At 37.8% G+C, this 17,799-nt stretch overlaps 2 protein-coding genes across 2 annotated transcripts; both read right to left on the minus strand.

Moving 5' to 3' along the window:
• Positions 1-106: 106 nt before the first annotated feature.
• On the minus strand, positions 107-12,913 carry gclc (glutamate-cysteine ligase, catalytic subunit). Its single transcript, XM_087802650.1, has 16 exons — positions 12,354-12,913; positions 11,008-11,120; positions 7,395-7,577; positions 7,222-7,335; positions 7,096-7,154; positions 6,211-6,347; positions 6,025-6,099; positions 4,740-4,856; positions 2,778-2,916; positions 2,593-2,705; positions 2,441-2,533; positions 1,711-1,815; positions 1,573-1,654; positions 1,399-1,508; positions 1,203-1,323; positions 107-684 (listed from the first exon to the last, which is right to left on the minus strand). Exons 1-16 carry the CDS (start codon positions 12,501-12,503, stop codon positions 503-505), a joined length of 1,893 nt encoding a protein of 630 aa, XP_087658776.1. The 5' UTR covers positions 12,504-12,913; the 3' UTR covers positions 107-502.
• A 1,738-nt stretch (positions 12,914-14,651) lies between these two features.
• On the minus strand, positions 14,652-17,407 carry klhl31 (kelch-like family member 31). Its single transcript, XM_087802922.1, has 2 exons — positions 16,196-17,407; positions 14,652-15,899 (listed from the first exon to the last, which is right to left on the minus strand). The coding sequence occupies exons 1-2, from the start codon at positions 17,368-17,370 to the stop codon at positions 15,167-15,169; spliced, it is 1,908 nt and encodes a 635-aa protein (XP_087659048.1). The 5' UTR covers positions 17,371-17,407; the 3' UTR covers positions 14,652-15,166.
• Positions 17,408-17,799: the final 392 nt, after the last annotated feature.

Here is a 17,799-nt window from a genome sequence, read left to right on the forward strand (position 1 = left end):
TATTTCCGTGTTCCTACAGTATCACAAAATATATTGTATTGTTGACGATTCTCGCCGATACACACTCCTAGCTTTAGTGTGAAGGATGAAAAGTAAAACGTCTGAATCCAGCATAGTTAGAGATTTATTTCAAGCAGCAGATTTTGCCGACAACTCTTAACCTCCGTGTGTGAAGTTCAGCACATGATCAGAATATCAGGAAAGATAAAATGTTTAAAATGCAGATCAAAGTACAAATAAAAGCAACAGAAAGAAGTGGATGTATTTACAAGAGAGTCGTGATCAGAAGCGGACGACTGTACGTTGATGTTTTCCTTTCATGTCCAGAGAAAAATAAATATCTGATTACTTCTCGTCACCTTCTGCCCGTCTTAACTATTAAAATAATTTGTAATCATAAAAATCTGATTATGTACACAACCGTTGATGCAGCCTCTTAAAACACACAGAATATTGCATTAAAAATCAGTTTGGTCTGGTTCTCAAGTGAGTGGTCAGGTCTTCATTTGACCTTGTTGAGAGGGTTCCCGATCAGCTCCGGGCACTGCTCCTCGCCCTTGGAGATCCTGTCGCACTTGACGAAGAAGTCGTAGTTGATCTGGTCGGTGATGACGCTGTCCTGCTGGTACTGCGGGTGGGTCGACACGAACTCTCGCATCCACTTGGCCATCGTCATCAGCTCACCTGTGCAGAGTTAGTTTGATTCTGCCCCCTACTGTTTGAAGCGTGTAAGTGCAGCAATGTTGCATCACTATATCAGTGACAACAGAATATTGAATGATTGAATGTAACAAATCAAATGTTGAGATTTAAAAAAAGTATTTTCATTTAAATCGTTTTTTTTAATACAAGCACTGAATTGTTATCATTATTCCGATATTTTATATTGAATACAAAAGTCTAAAAATAAAAAATATTGGATTTCGAACATCTATTTGTATTATTATTATCTATTATAATTATTGAAATTATTGTCAAAATCTATGTGCAAAAATGAAATCTATTCATTTTAAAAGATTCAATTTTTTAAATATTTAAATATATTGTAATTAATTCTCAAAACAGACAAGATTTCAATAAATTATTCAAAGTTTAACATTTTTAAACTAGTGCAATATTCTGATGCCAATGATAAACTTCTGCAGAACTTCAGCCATGATGGAAATACAAGAGTCTTAGAGGAAGCAGGTGGTCGTGTTTACCTGAGGCGCGCTTCTTTATGAGCTTCAGATAATTCAGAATGGTGCACCGAGTGTCCACGTCCACTTCCATGTTCTCCAGGTAGCAGTTGAGGATCGGCATGAGCCCTTGAAACACGCCCTCCTGGTCATTGAGCCGGACAGAAGAGTTTAAAGGAGGTGTAGGTGTCACTCAGGCTGCGGCGGGACTTTGAATCACCTTCCCGTTGATGATGGTGTCGATGCTCATCAGCGTGAACTCCTCGTTGCCACAGTCGGTGTCTGTGCCGTTTTGCATCGACGTGTTTCCGTCAGGAACGGGATTACAACCTGTGGTCGAATCAAACGGTCAGAACGACTTGTTCAGTTCACCAGAGAGTGTGAGTGTCGTCACCGGTGTAGATGTCCTTCCTGAAGTAGAAGAGTCCCTCCTGTACCGCGTTCCTCTTCTGAGCAACCTTCATGTTCTCGTCCACCTGAGCAAAGATGCGTTAAACATCCACAGTGTGACCTTTGACCCAACGACACTCACCTTCGACAGTGGAATGAGGAAGTCTAGTTTGTAGGACAGGATAACTCGGGTCAGCAGCACGATGAACACAACATAGGCAGCGTTTTCAAAGTCAGTTAACTGGACCTGAAAGAAGAAGATTCAAGCCACTTGCTCACAGTTGCTGGTTCCAATATTGTGTACATATCAGTGCCATCAGATCATTGAATTTTAAATGTTGAAGCTGAACCTATGTTTATATTTTTTCATTTATTGAAATGTGGTTCTTTTTAAGCATTGAATTCTATTTTTGAATAACTGAATATTTACTTTTCTAAACGCAATTCCAACGATTCAAAAATAAATAAATAATTAAAATTATTTCAATTTGTAGCCTTTAAAATTCAATATTCAAATGTTAGTAAAAAATATTGTTTTAATTGAAATGTTGCATGGAATTATTTTTACAATTGAATTCAATAATTTTCATATTGAAAGGTTGAAAGGTATTTTCTTTGATAATTTAAATATTTATAGTTTGATATTCTGATTCCAATCCTTCCAAAATATATTGTTTAACTCATTAAAATAACCATGATTGGCTAAAAGTTTGATCAAGGAGCCCGGCACTTTTTTTTTTGTTTTGTCTGGTGAAACTATTATACCAACATTTTTGTATTCAATTTAAAAGACTACAAATAAAAAAACATTTAATTATAAAAAAATTTATTATATTTTGAACATTCACTTAACACCACTGATAATTATTCACCTCCATGGGTCTGAACTCGACTCTCCAGCCTATGTCAGAGTTGGGAGGAGGAGGTTTGAACCTCATGGTCTGCCAGTTGGTGGACTGAAGGTTCTGCAGCAGAAGAGTCGCGTCAACATCTGGTGGTTCAGAACCTCTGGTGGGGGACTCACCTCGAAGTGATCCGATTCGTTCTCGTCATCCAGATGAATCTTCTCCTCGAACACAGAGAGCGGGTCTCTGATGAAGAGGTGGGCGATGTGTTGGGCCAGAAGTTTGTCGATTCCTAGAAGTCAATCGTCATCATCATGTGACACAAAAGCTTCTCTGACAAGAAGGTGGAAAATATTGGTTGTACCTGCGTCCAGCAGCTGCTGGTTGATCTCCTCATCTATCGTCAAGTCGATATCGTTGTATTTTTCGCTGCAGCTCGACAGGTAACTGTCGATGGAATCGTACCTGGACTTCAAGATCCTGTACTTGTTTTCTTTCAAAGGCTGAAACAACAAGAGAACAGCACTATTTAAGATAAGATAAGATATTCCTTTATTCATCGAATTTCAAAAATGTTGGTCTCACAGTAGAAGGTTCACGGAAAAGATTACACTTACGATGCACATAGAAATAATAACAATATAACAATAATTAATTACAAAATTAAACAAAAAATAAAAATAATATCAACATTATGATAAATACAAAATAACAATAATATTAACATTAAATAGTTGTAAAATAACAAGAATAAAATAACGATCAGGGACCCCAGTTAGGTAAAACAAAATTAGAGAAATTGATAGTAATATAACTTTTGATAGGTAACATCATAAACCTGCCATCTTAGTCAATAACATGTACGAGTCACAGATAGTGTTATGTTTTAATTTTCCATTTATCCAAAAATAATACATTCAAATTTTATGAAATTGTATCATTTCAAAACTTAAACCTGCAATGTTATTTTTGGGTGACTAAAACTAAATTTGTTTTAAACAATCAATAGTTATGATCTAAAAAAATACTTCTTTTTTTTTTAGATTAAAGACAAACTACTATATAGTGCTGAAAGATTATTGAAAAAAAACAAAACAATTGCAATTATTTTCTGGAATATTGCGATTGCGGTTATTTTTTCAATGTCAACTTTTTTATGCATTTTTTTAAATTTTTTATCTAATACAATAACTGATTAAATTTACACTAAAATGTATTTCACTTTGATTCTCAAGATAAAGTTATTTAGTAATGTTTGTGATAAAGGAAAATTAAGAATAGCTTAAAATAAAGGGAGAAGGTTTATTTACTCTCTCGTCTCCGCTTGCATGTCATTTTGATGGCTCGAAAATTAATGAACATTTAATAAAATCGCAACCTCTGCAATATAATAATTGCATTTTGATCGCATGATGTTGCAATTATATCGCAAATGCGATAAATCGTTCAGCCCTACTATTATACCACATTTTAAGTAAAATTTAAAGATAAACTACTATACCAACATGTTTATATTACATTTAAAAGACAACAAATAAATAAGCATAGAATTTATTATTATTTTATTATACAGTTATAAATTTTAATTTATTTATTTAAATTCAAGCCATCACAGGTGTACATTATTCACCTCCACTTCAATGTTACAAATTCCGGAGTTGTCCACAACAAAGAAAAATTCCATGTATGTATAACAATATGTACTGGCAAATAAAGCTGCTCTTGAATCTCTTGAATAAACTTGGATTTTACTGTGATAATGAAGAGTCAAGGCTTCAAACATTACAGAGTGCTGATGCACCACGTGGCATTTTGGTAAATTACCGTAAAGTTTAGCCATAACTTTCCAAATTAAAGTGCGGTTCATGACAGAAGCCCGAACACTGATAGATTGATTGATACCGTTTCAGCTCTAAAAACAGAATTCAGCAGATACCTGTGATCCCAGAATAATAATAAAACAATAAGACACTGAAAAATCTCACTCGCCGAGTGTCTTGTCAAACTGTAACATACAATACATATTTATTAATTAAACAATGATTCTGCTGAATATTAATCTGTGTTTAGAATAAAAATCCATATAATCCACCAAAATAAAAGTGATTTTAAAGCATTTTAACTTTATTTTTTGTGGTCTTTTACTTTTTAAATATTTGGTTCACAACGACTTGAGGAAAGTCCAGGAAAAGAAAACTTTGTGTCCTTCAAGAAGTTTTAAACATCAGGTTGTTAGCTAGAGCTCCAGTTGCACATTAGTTCACGTGATGCAAGGACACCCCTAGAGGTGATTGTGATATCACAGCTGATGATTGTGTTTACTCACCTTGAGTCCACGTTCCTCTTGGGTTCGGTCGTCCACCGAGGCAGAAATGACTCCCCAGCGACAGTCGATGTCCGACACGTAACCTCTGTAGAAGGGCGAGGCAGCGCTGAGCGCCATCTGTGGGGAGAAGAATCACAAACTTCAAAAAGACATTTACCAACTCAACTGATCATTCACAGTAAATTCTGTGATACAAAAATATATTACATCTTCAAAGAGAATTATTTTTTATTTTTTAATCACTTTTTTTTAAATATTTTTTATACATTTCAGTTTCAGTTTATTTCAAATGACAATGTGGAGTTACATTAAAAAGAGGCTGCACCAGATTTAGCACAATGCTAATTTCCATCCGTAGTCCTCAACAAAGATGCAGACCGTTTACATCAGGGGTCTCCAAACCGGTCCTCAAAGGGCAGGGGTGTGCAGGTTTTTCTTCCAACCAATCAAGCATGTACAGTTTAACCAATGAGGTTTCAGCTTAAACAAGCGACACCAGACTGACAATCAACTGATTACACTCCATGACACCTGATTGGGTTAAGGGGGGGGGGCTCTTTATTGGTTGGAACAAAAACCTGCACGACCCCGGCCCTTTGAGGACCGGTTTGGAGACCCCTGGTTTACATAATACATCAACATAAAAATAAAGCAAAATCACAATAATATACATGTATTTTAACATAAGGTTAACTTTAACTTCCCTGCAATAAGTTAGACAAGTGAACAGGCGTTGAAGCTTTTTTTTGCAACTGGTCGGAACAAAATACATAATAAATAAAATAGTAGTTAATTATTGTAAATTATTAAATTACGTATACTCTTTATATGGATATAAATCGAAGGGAATATAGAAAAAACATGTTAATATCATTTTTGAAATATGCATTTAATTCAATTATGTTCAATAAGATAAAATCACTCCCTGCTGTTTCCATGATTCCCCAGCAGATGGTGCAATCCAGACACGTGTGGCATATTATGCTGCACGCAAGAGATCAATCAGGTCAATAAAGACATTTCTGGTCGTGTTTTCAAACACTTGTTGTTATGTGGATTGGATGGGCTCAAATTTAAGTGGCAAGTTTTATTTCAAATCACACGAGATTGTTTGTCTGTCATGTACAGCATATGTCATTTTGTCCTAATTTTTTAAAGCATCTTTGAATGAAACTGGAAACCACCCGAGTTGTCCCTCACTTCCCTTACAACAAAACCGTTAATTGTGAAAAATTCTGTTTCCCGCCCATGACTATGGGGGGTGAATTCAGACTCATGAACTCACCACTATGGGGCAGAAGGGTGCGAGCTGGTCATAAAGATATCGGGCCTCGTTGATGCTGCAGGCCTGGAATGTCACCTGCAGTGACACAAGGGAGAAACACAGACTGAAGTACATTAATATGTCACTTATTGGCAGAGTGAAGCTTCACTCAAAGACTTGGAAGAACGAGAGGATGGTAGTCGGCACCTGCAGGCAGCAGTTGCCCATGCCGAAGCCCATGGCGTCCATGTAGATGTGGTCCGGCAGAGCCGCCCTCGCCGCCTCACCGTCGTCTTCGGGAAACTCTTCCACGAACGGGGATAGAGTGTTTTTGTCTTTAAAGACTGAAAGGACAACATCAAGTGAGCGATGTGAAGTTGGTGTACAACTGCCAACAACAATGAGTCAATACCTGCAGTCTGTCACATAAATATATATACTGTATATACTGTATATACATATATATATATATATATATATATATATATATACACACACACACAATTTAATTTTAATTTTGAAGACTTGAATACATCATTAGGCAGGTGTGTGGATCTGAATTTATTTTAGATGAGAGAAGTCTTGAAATAACTTTTATGAGTTGATAAAATGAAATTAGAAAAAAATATTGAATAAATCTGACAGGAACTCCCACCTAGAAGTTCTCGTTTGTGAGGGATATCTATAGAGAAGGACAACCAACCAAGTCTTAAATATAAAGTTTTAAGTATTTATATATATATATATATACAGTATATATAAATATATATATATATATATCCATAAGATGCATTTCTCTTATAAAGTATAATTTTAACTGTAAAGTATCTTCAGATAACTGAATGATTTAAAATTGAATTGAATACAGTTTAAAATTTCTTAACCCAGAATGAATGATTTAGTCGCTAGTGAGGATTTTCTCCTACTTTCATCAGATTTTAAGCGGCCGATAGAAAAGCCAAAAAAACCCGTCAAAGGACAAAGACGAGTCGGCAGATTTTGTGCTCAGCGAGGATTAAGCGTGGACGGATGGACGTTGCAAATCAAATCAAAACCCGAGAACTAACCTCGAAAAATTAACCGATGACTTACTTGGCACGTTGATGACGACCTTCTCTCCTCTTCGGTGGCGGATGTTGCGAGTCAAAGTGCTAACACAGCAAATTGAACACACGATGAGTGATCAGCACGAGTGTGTTGGATTCATCCGAGGATTACCTGAATCTCGGGTGTCTGTTAATTGCCTCATCGGGGTAGAACAGAGACTTAGAAACCCCCCTTTCAACGGTGGTGGGCTTGTGCTCCGGCCTAGTGAAGCCAGGGCAGCCTAACCTGGACACAGGACCTACGTTACCTCTCAGCTTGGCGTGTCGGGAATAATGCGGAAGTACCTCGGGAATGATGTGATGGTGCATAGGGATTCATTCTGGCTCAGAACCGCAGATGCCTCTCGCCGCCTCTTCCCCATGTTACCCTCCACAGTGTTGAACTCTGACATGGTCCCACCATAGGGCTGCCCCGGGGTCCCCTCGATCATGTAGCTGGCGTACTCCGGCCTCCAGAGTGTGGGATGACTGAGGAGACACAATTTTTGTGCTGAGTACCCAGCAACTAGAGTAAAGGTATCAGAATACATGGGCAATGTTACAATAAATTGTAATACTATAAGAACAATAATATAATTGGAGTATTGTCCAGTACTCGACTCTGGTACTGCAGAATTTACAGACCACATGACTCTTGACGAAGTCATAACTGCTTTAATCTGTTTTGAAATCAAAATATGTCCAAACATCAGCTTTAAAAACTGCTGGAGTCCACTGTATCCTCTCGCCCTCAGTCATCCCCATGACCTCATAAGATTTCATTGTTCCTTAAGCTGCGGAGTACGTAATGAGCTTGCGGTTGAATGTTAAAACGCAACCCAAAATTGTATATGGAAATATGTAATAGTGTCTGGATTTTGCTGGATTTCATTATCCTTTAACTGTGGATGAGTTAACGACTGCTACTATCTAGTGGCCATACGTTTATTGCAACAATTAAATATGCAAACTGAATATTCCCTTTAATTGTAAATGAAAACAAAGTCATATTATTTGAAAGAAAAAAATAAACATAACATAACAAACATAAAACAAATGCCAATCAATAGAGTGCTTTAAAATACAGTATTCTGAAAAAACATTGATGGTAATGAATGATTTTTCAAGTGCATTGATGTTTTCTTACACCTCTATCGGCAACATGCTCTTGATCTGGTGTCAGGCCGGATGAGTGTGACATATTTGTGCACCAGAGTGTGAATAGTGGAGTGTGTGCGACAGAGGGCGAGTAATTAGGAATGCACGGTCGCCGGTAAAACAACCTCAATGAGGCCTGAATCGCCAGCGTCAGGATGGCACGACAAGCATAACTCTCTCAGGCTTGTTCAAACACATTGTGCAGCCAGCAGGGAATTAATCTTCTTTTGAAGAAACATTAGTACAGTTTGGGCTTGTCTACAACATTCTTGACATTTCTGACAGCCGCGGGCACAGCAGCGACTTTTTGACTTCAAAAATAGAAAGAATGCACCAGGCAGATGATTAGTGCAGACCATGTGCGCTTCACTATTATTAGACCTAATCTGTGAAATCCACATTTTAAATGACAAAAACAAAAAAAGGTTTAAACCTTCGCCCCTAAATCAGGTGTTTCAAAATCAATCACACAAGAGTCAAAATATTGAATGATGTGAAAATGTGTAAATTAGATAAAAGTTAATTTATTGTAAATTATTTCCATTTATATACTAATTACGTAAATTAATATAAATCCTAGAGACTATGGACCAAAATGTTCATATGATTTTTCGTTCGTCATTTTGAAATATACCATTTGCTTTACTCATTTTCAAATTTCTTATTATCTATTCATTATTAATTAATTTTCGGTTATTTTAGAGATAAAGGAAATAATGACAATGAGAATAAAATTATGTTACATTAGGATTGGACCCATTCATGAATTAACGTAAAGTTCAGGGATCCAGTTCCTGTCAGTATTGACATTTTTACCAGTTGTTTTTTATTGACTGTGACAGAATTTTAAGTTTTACAAATGTATTTTTTTTTTTGTAGATTAAATGATATACTTATAAATACAAATGTTTTGTAAATACAAATGTAAATTTCACATTTGTTGATTTCACAAGAAACCATTGAATATTTGCAGATCAGCCTCTGTATAGTTAAAAATATTTGTGACACCTTAACTCCATAGTTTTGTACAGCAGTTTCATCTGTGAACCTGGGGTTGAACTTTGATGCAAGTGTTAACTGGATATCGTGTCAAGCCTGAAGGCATCGGTTCCTGTGCGACTTGTTTTCAGCCAATCATCTTTAATGGGAAAGAGACCAGAAAGATCATGCTTCTAAAAGCTATGACATGATTGGCTGAGAGATCAGTTGCACAAACACTGCCCAGGGCTCTGTTGTAGATACAGTAATGCTACTAGACTCACATATTCACAGCAAATAACAGCATTATGATTATTTTTCTCACAATACCAACATGAAGTATGTTTCAGCTGAACTGATGATCTTGAAAGTTAGTTGGAACCATCAACTCGTCAGACTAACTCTTCTGAGGACATGGTCCTGGTGCAGTTTGACATGGAGAGAAAGACAAAATGTTTTGACACATGAAAGGCAAAAAGAAACATTGCACACTGAGACAAAAGAAAGTGAAGAGGACTGACTTGCTATGAAAGCTATAAATGCTGGTTTAGTTTTTTAGAGAGAGATTAGCTTAAAGTTCTTACAAACTGGGGGAGATTATTTTTTCTTACTAGTTTTTTTTTTGCAAATCACCACCTTGAAATACTAGATTATTTAATAATAAAGACTTGTTTTATTTTATTTTATCTATTTAATAGAATTTTATCATATACAATTTATTCTATAATTTATCCAAAATACCACCAAACAAAACTGTTTTTATCTTCATTGTGCTTAAATGCTGCTTCAATTTTAGATATGATTAGATTAGAAAGACTTTATTAATCCTTCTGGAGATCTTCCTCAGAGCCCCTTAAATGAAAAGGCATTGTAAACACAGACTTTCTTTGACACCAAAATGTTGACAATCCAGAAAGATGAGTGAAATAATTAATCTTTGGGAAACAATCGAAGTTTTGACAGCAATCAGAAGTGAGTTATGTTCTATTAAGAAGAGATTCCCCGCAGGCAGAATTTGGTGGTGTGAGACTTTCTGACATGATAGTGACAGACATTTAAGTAAATTAAATTAAGGGGATTACCGCGTGTCGTCAGAAATTGTTGTGAACAAAACAGAGCAGCCATAGTTTAAATAGCATTACTTTGCTATGGAACTATATCAGTGTCGTCAGGTTGAACTTTTTTTAATTGACATGTTGTGTTTTTAAACATTTCATTCATTCTTGACTAATTTAATTAAATAATTTGTAAATAAAAATGTTTACTTTTCATATTTAAAAATTGTAATATTTAAAAATTGAATTCATTTTTTAATCTTCATTTTTTTTCACTTTCAGCCAGAAATGCGTTTACTCCCGTAGCTCGGTACTCTTGTCTGGTTACACTATTATATCAACCTTTTTATATTTAAAATATTCAATTTAGAACGTTTATTTTTTAACTTTAATTATTGTAATTATATGTATAAAACAAATCCTTTCCTTTTTGAAAATATTGAAATTTCTACTTTTTAATTTTGAAAATATTAAAAAAGAAACATTTAACCTAATAAAATGATTGAATTAAGATTTAAGTTCAATCATTCAACATTCTATTGGCACTTATGTACTCCCATATGCTGCTTCCTATATGAATTCACATTTGGGTGCGGCTCCTTCAGGCAAAATGTATTCTGCACTGTTAAACGTGGCCTTGGATCACATCGAACATCAGAATTCTTCACAATAACAATCCTGTATGTGCCTCTTATAACATGGAGTGTACAATCCTTTGATTTACTTACTTAGGATTTATGTTTTCACCTTGTTCTTGGAGAGTCTCCAGAACATCGCCACCATTCAGGACCAGTCGCACCTTTTTATCCTCATCATCCAGCTCCACCAACATGTACTCCACCTGCCAAACATTCCAATTTAAATTTAATGGAAACAATTGTCACCCTCTTTCTGTAGATATAGGGTGACCATATGTTCTTATTGGGAATTATGAATGCAGAGTTTAACCGAGTTGGAAGAAGCATGTGAAAGAAACTCCATCCAACCAATAGATCCCTCAAACTTTTGCGACAGCAATGGTATAATCTTTTTATAGATTCAGATCGTGGTCACACTAATTCACATTCTTCACGAAGTTACTGATGCACTAAAGAATTCCCTTTCATCTGTCCTGTACTTTGAGTTTGCTTTGGTGTAATCCGCCGTCTGAGAGCGGGATTAATTTGTAACAACATCTATCTTGAAACATAAACACTAAGTTAAGTCAACCATTTCTAAATATGTAATCATCACCAAGCGGAAGAAAAGTTTAAGTGATAGTTCACTCAAGATTCAAACCTCACTCATGTTCTATTCCCCCTCGTGTTGGGATTATTTTCAGAGTAATCAATGTATTTTTGGAGTAACACACATTACAGACAAGCAGTGAGGAGGTTTTTGGATTTTCTTTTTTGTGCGTCTCTTGGACATAGTTTCTATCTGTAAAAAAAAGACATGGATTACTCTGAAAATATTCCATACTCTTCGACAACATGTCAGTCGAAAATTAAAATGTAAAATTGACAGTCACTTTTTATTACAATTTAAATATTACCATTATTTTGCTATTCCTCCGTGATTTAAAGTTATTAAGAGTTAAAATGTTGATACTTTTATCTATTGTACTGAGTTATGCTAACCGCCTGAAACAGGAAAAGGCTTCAGAGATCACATGATGTTTTCAAAGGTCCATGAAGACACTGGAGTCTTGAAAGGGAAGTACAGGGGAGACTTGTTTACTTATGGAAGGTGTGCCTCGACCTGAGCGACAGTTGGCCCTTTTGTTCTTTTTTATACATCTTTATTAACATAAAGGAGACAGTCATACAGATATCACTAAAACAGATCAATATGTTTTAGGATTATTTCAGAAGAAGGAAAGACAAACAAAGACACGAATTACTAACGTTTAGAGTATTTTCTTTAAATATAAATATATTTATTGGCATAAAGGGGAAAGTAATACATTTATCACGTCACACAAATCATAATCGTTTTCCTGATTACTTTAAAATGAAAAGAAAAAGAACGAGCAGATAAACGTCATATAGAGACACTTGCGGTGTTTTGAGAGGAAAAGTTGAGGCTCGCTTACCTCGTCCCCCCACTTCAGCACATCCTTCTGACGCTCCTTCACCTTGTGGTAGATGTTGAGGAACTGGATGATCCCGTGCTGTCGGATGTGGTCCGCGTACTTCTTGGTTTCGACCCAGTTCAGCGGAGAACCCTGTGACAGCAGACCCATCTCTGACGTCTGCCGCTGCTGCACTGGACTCTCGCCGGGGATGTTAGCTAAGCTAGCAAGTTGGACCAACTCTCAGGGGCGCGAGCATGAAGTCAAGTCCCGGTTCTGAAGTCCGTCCCGGGGTGTTAGGAGGGTGTTTTCGGGGTCTCTGTGTGTGAGGTTACCGACGGGTTGTTTTGGGGTCAGGAGAGGAAGGCCCTCGTTCATGTGTTCATCACCGGCTAATGCGAGTTAGCTCCAGTGCTGAAGCGGCGAGCACGCGCGCTGCTAACCTCGCGGGTCACACAAGAACTCCGGTGCTGGTTCGTTTGGACCTGGAGCCACAGGACCGGTGGAGGAGCAGCCTCTACCGCCGATGAGCGCTGGAGAGAAGACGAGTCCGCGGGGAAGAGTTGTGCGGGTGTACGTGAAAGAACGCCCCTCCTGGAACTACACATGGTGACGTCACGATGACTCAGCACTTCTCGTCGCCTGGCTCCTCCCATTCATCTGTCAGTGGTATCAGTGGTGATGTGTTCAAAGACCCTCGGAATTTATCGACAATAATAACGAAAACAAAATAAGTGTTTGCGAATTACTTTTTTTTTTGTTCACTTATAACACTCAAACTACTTCTACAACAATCTAATTTATATCATGCTTATCAATATCCTTTTCATTAAAAGTATTTTAACAACCTTTTATCCATTGATATGAAGCAGACATGGGCCCTTGGTAATGTATATTTAATTATTTTATTGTGTAATATTTTATTTCATCTAGATTATCTAATCTTTAATTCTGCAAACCACCACAACAAATCTTGGTGTTTAGAACACTGGCAATAAAAAGTTTATAATGCTGATATAAAATGCAATAATAATTTAAGGTTATTAACCTGGATTTTATTTTACTTTTTCCTACTTTTTTGTTGCTTGACGGCCCCTCATAACTGAAACTATATCAAACGTGGCCCTTAATTATCTTAAAGAAACTTAATTTCCCACCACTGATAAAAGGTCTGAAAGTAGCAGCTTTATTTGAACATGCTCTACGACAAGTGATAAAATCCACATTCACGAGAAAAACCTATCTCTTTCCCCATTCCATTCATTCCTCTTATTTTTCTTCTTTTTGTCCTGCTCATCTTGTTCTTTTATTTAACCTATCATTCTCCATAGTCACACCTGGATGATCTTAACTATACAATTTAATGATTTCATTTAATCTATTTAGGAAAGGTTCTTACAATAACTTTAAATGCGTGTATAGTGTAGCTTTCTGAAAAAAATGTTTGGGTTTCTTTACAATATCTTTGATTTCGTTACCTAGATTATGTCTAATAATGATAATTTTGCAAAACTAAAGTGATTAATATTCATCTATAAATGACATGTAATACACATGTCATGCCTATACTGCATTAATATACACACATTTCCACTACAGTAGCTTAAACTTTAAAACTTTGTTTGTACAATATAAACTTTTTTATTGCACAAGTATGAAAAGTGCAAGTCATCGTTACATACCAGAATTAAGGAAATAAATGCATGTCATTCAAGTTACTTTCATTCATGACACACCTCAACAGTTAGTGTGTCACCCATAGTTGTTTCTCTTGTTTATTGTGCCCTCGGGTCACGTTCAGTTCCTATAATCGCCGGATATTCAGGTGTTTAAAAACATGTGCCTGGATATACGAGACAAATGTAATTTCTACTTACGAAACAGTTCTTGTGACGCAACAACTGGTCTGTATCGATGTTTGTGTGAAAAGTGGTTTGAGTACCTTTACTGTATATGTAAAACTGCTCAAGGCCACATATTTATAACATCAGTTTGTTTGTAAAATAATCTTAAGAATGATGTCATGGTGGGAAAATCTCAGGTAAACATAAAGCAGAGTTCTTGCTTTATCATAGCAAAAACAGAGTTCCATCTATATTTAATTGAAACAATATGTAATTCCTATGATTTCCAATCATTTCCAGATGTGTACCAATAAGAGGTTCTGTACTTCCTCAAAAACAGCCTTAAAACAAACCAATAAGACTTCTTGATGTATAAAAAACAACAGGTCAGTCTGAGGTGTATGTTATCCTTTTAATTTAAAAACAAAAACATGAGCAGGGCATGGAAGCTCAGGCACATAGCATTCTCTTTAGTTACATATTTTTTTTATCATACAAAACATTTAAAACTTTCAAACCCGTCTATCCAACATTTTTAATCCACAAAATGTGTTTTTTATTCTGCTGTAGTGAGAGTATGTTTGATGGTAACACAATTCCTGACACAAGAGCACTAAATGCTGTACAGAGGCACCGAGAATCCAAAGACCTACTTTTTGAATGTTTGACCATCAAGTATCTGAGAGTCACAGTAGCTTTTGACACGAGTCCACTATCTTCTAATACAGAACCCCCCACTTTTTGAATGTAATATGTTTTATTGCTATAGTGTGATATGCATTGTATTCATTGGCCCCAAAAGGATACTGTAAGATGTTTCCAGCTTTTCTCTTCCATAGACGTTCACTTGCCTCATTTTTAATCTTTCGATTTGACCTATTTTTGTTAATCTGAAAACAATGATCAGTAAGTCCGTGTAAAGGGGCTTCTGGTTGAAAAGCTGGATATATTAAGATAAGTAAACTCCATCATTATTAAAACTCCTAAAACTTATATGCTGACTGGCGCAGAACAAACAGAACTCGCTCTTGATTCCCGTGTTTTCCTCGTGGGCATAGTGACTACGCAACAAGAAATGCCAACGGTTGCTTCGGGCAATTCGTCGTCTTCAATCCATTCATTGAGGTCTGGGTTGTAAACTTGAATGCACTTCTTGTACTTCTTCTCGCCCTCATTCCATCCTCCGAGGACGAAGATCTTGTTGTTGAACGTGGAGATACCAGCTGTGCTAACTCCTGTGTGAAGAGGTGTAGAATAGCTCCACTGCCCTGAGTGAGGGTTGAAGGACTCCACTGCTAGCACATCCACCCTCTCTCCACGACCACCCAGTTGACTTCCACCAATGACATAGGAGCGGTCCCCTACTGTAGCAGCACAGTGCCAACCACGTGGCGTGCTCAGGCTGGCCTTGTCCTGCCAGCTGTCCGTGGATGGGTCGTACAAGCACACGGCTCTCGCGTAGGCATTGTTGATGTAACCTCCAGAAACAAGGATCTTGCCATCGATGACGGCACTGGCATGGCAGCAGCGAGGGATTTCCATGGGTGATTTCAGTTGCCACTGGTTAGACGACGGAACATAGCACTCCAAGGAGGACTGAACGCCGTCACCATTTCGGCCGCCGATGGCAAACAATAGGCCGTTGAAGGTGTTTAGGCTGAAGTGGGTCCTCTTTTGGATCATGTTGCTTAGATGAATCCATGTGTTGAATCGGGGATCATACCTTAGGAGATGAGAAGAGAATTTAGTCAACTTACTTGCGTTTAAGGTATTTAGATATATTTGTATTCCAAAAACGCTAGCAACACACCAACATACCTCCCCCACCCCCCAAAAAAGCTTTGGGCCCTCTACATGTTGAGAATACATTTTTTGGGAGTCTGATTTTTACTCAAGGGAGATAGCAGCTTAAAGACGCCTGAAGACATCACAACATCAAACATGTCTATTGCATTGGCCGCCCTCCCCACTTCCCTTAACTTAATACAACTTTTCCAGACAGAGGATTCCTGTTCTTACCTGCAGAAGTTGCTGACGGCATGTTTCGCCTGGTTTCTTGCATCATTTTGGTCCTCACCTCCTGCCACATAGAGGAAGCCGTCCAACATGGCCACACATTGGTTGAAGCTCTTTGCCGGCATTTCCGTCAACTTATTCCACACATTATCTGCATCCCTGTAGAGAACCTCTTTGCTGAGGGACTTCTCTGTCAAAGCTGGACGTCCACCCACCGTGATGATCACCTTTTGGCCTCCGCGCACCTTCGTTCTCCGTGACTGGAGGATATTCTGTTGGTAGGGCAGTAAATGGTAATTCATGGCATCAACAAGTAGGCGATGGCATTCTGGGTCTTGCATCATTCTGGGCACATTCTGGATGTGGTTGACCAGGTCCTGGGCGGAAATAGTGCCAAAGCGGATATGGGTCAGGAGATCGGCAGCATACTTCAACCTCTTCTCATCAAAGTCTAACCATTTCATGGCGATCTGGAAGGCTGTGACTTCAGATGGCAGCTGCAGGGAATCATCAGAGAGGAAATCGCTGATCTGCTCATAGGTGAGCTTCAGGAACTGTTCCATCTCAGAAAACTCAATGAAGTTCTCACGCATAAACTTCTGCGCTGCCTTCTTAGTTTCTTTAAGGCTGTATGCATCGGCGATGTTTGCAACGTACATGCAGTTCTCCACGCTGAGCTCCTGCATGAGGAAGTCGCTGCACATCTTCACTAACGTGCCGATTTGTAGAAGCATGGCTGCTGCGATGGTGCTGCCGATGCTGTACAGGGACAGAGTGAGCTTGCCAGAGTATGCATAGGTAATGGCTGTGGCTAACCCGACAGGTGAGAGGTCATTCAGCTCGATCTTCTGGAGGGCGGTATCCTTCTTCAAGATGTTCTTGATGTACTCGCTGCAGGAGGCCATGACCACCTTGTGGACATCGAATGATTTGGATTTGGTGGCAACTGTCAGGTCACACAGGAAGCTCTCGTGCCTCATTGAACTCAATCCCTCCAGAAGGTTAGGCGCATAAACAGCATCTGTGACTTCGGTGGAGATGCAGTTGAAGCCGTTTCCTCCTTCCAGCAACGTGTTGAGCCCATTGATCTTGTTGACGGGGCTGTCCTCCACCATGATGGTCATTTCATTGAGGTCTCCCTTGCTCTTCTTGGTTGCCTTGTTCTTTTTGGGTGCCATGGCTGTAGCAGCAGAACACAGCCCAGACCTTCTGCAAATAAAAACACCCATCGAATATTATTATACAGAATATTCAAAAAAGTTTCACATTACAAAAGTAAACATTCTGCACGTTGCTTAACTGTTGATATATGTATGAGTGGACTCTTCAATGACATTACGAAACATGCTGCTACTCCTCCATGCGTACCTCAAAGAACTTTCCAGCGGTCAAACTTTCAATATAGATTTAAAAGATTCAAAAAGATACTTTGAAGACACTTTGACAACACTTGCATACCATATGCTCACTGTCGATAAAGAATGTGACGAGTCTGCTTTTCTGCAGCTGTTACGCTTTACAATGAGTTTTGCTCTGGAAGACACATGTTTATATACACAAAATCGATATAAACACGTGACAAATTATTTGAAAACGTTTTGTTTACA

The sequence above is a fragment of the Callionymus lyra genome, chromosome 11 (genome assembly GCF_982586985.1).
Source record: "Callionymus lyra chromosome 11, fCalLyr1.hap1.1, whole genome shotgun sequence".
NCBI classification, from domain to species: Eukaryota; Metazoa; Chordata; class Actinopteri; order Syngnathiformes; family Callionymidae; genus Callionymus; species Callionymus lyra.

What these genes read in the sequence shown, in the direction of transcription:
- gclc (XM_087802650.1), bottom strand. Translation starts at nt 12,503, where the DNA reads ATGGGTCTGCTGTCACAGGGTTCTCCGCTGAACTGGGTCGAAACCAAG. An exon ending in GGTCGTCATCAACGTGCCAA is followed by an intron (nt 6,348 to 7,095) that starts GTAAGTCATCGG and finishes TTGTCCTTTCAG; the next exon opens with TCTTTAAAGACAAAAACACT. An exon ending in TCCTCATTCCACTGTCGAAG is followed by an intron (nt 1,655 to 1,710) that starts GTGAGTGTCGTT and finishes ATCTTTGCTCAG; the next exon opens with GTGGACGAGAACATGAAGGT.
- klhl31 (XM_087802922.1), bottom strand. Translation starts at nt 17,370, where the DNA reads ATGGCACCCAAAAAGAACAAGGCAACCAAGAAGAGCAAGGGAGACCTC. An exon ending in GCCGTCAGCAACTTCTGCAG is followed by an intron (nt 15,900 to 16,195) that starts GTAAGAACAGGA and finishes TCATCTCCTAAG; the next exon opens with GTATGATCCCCGATTCAACA.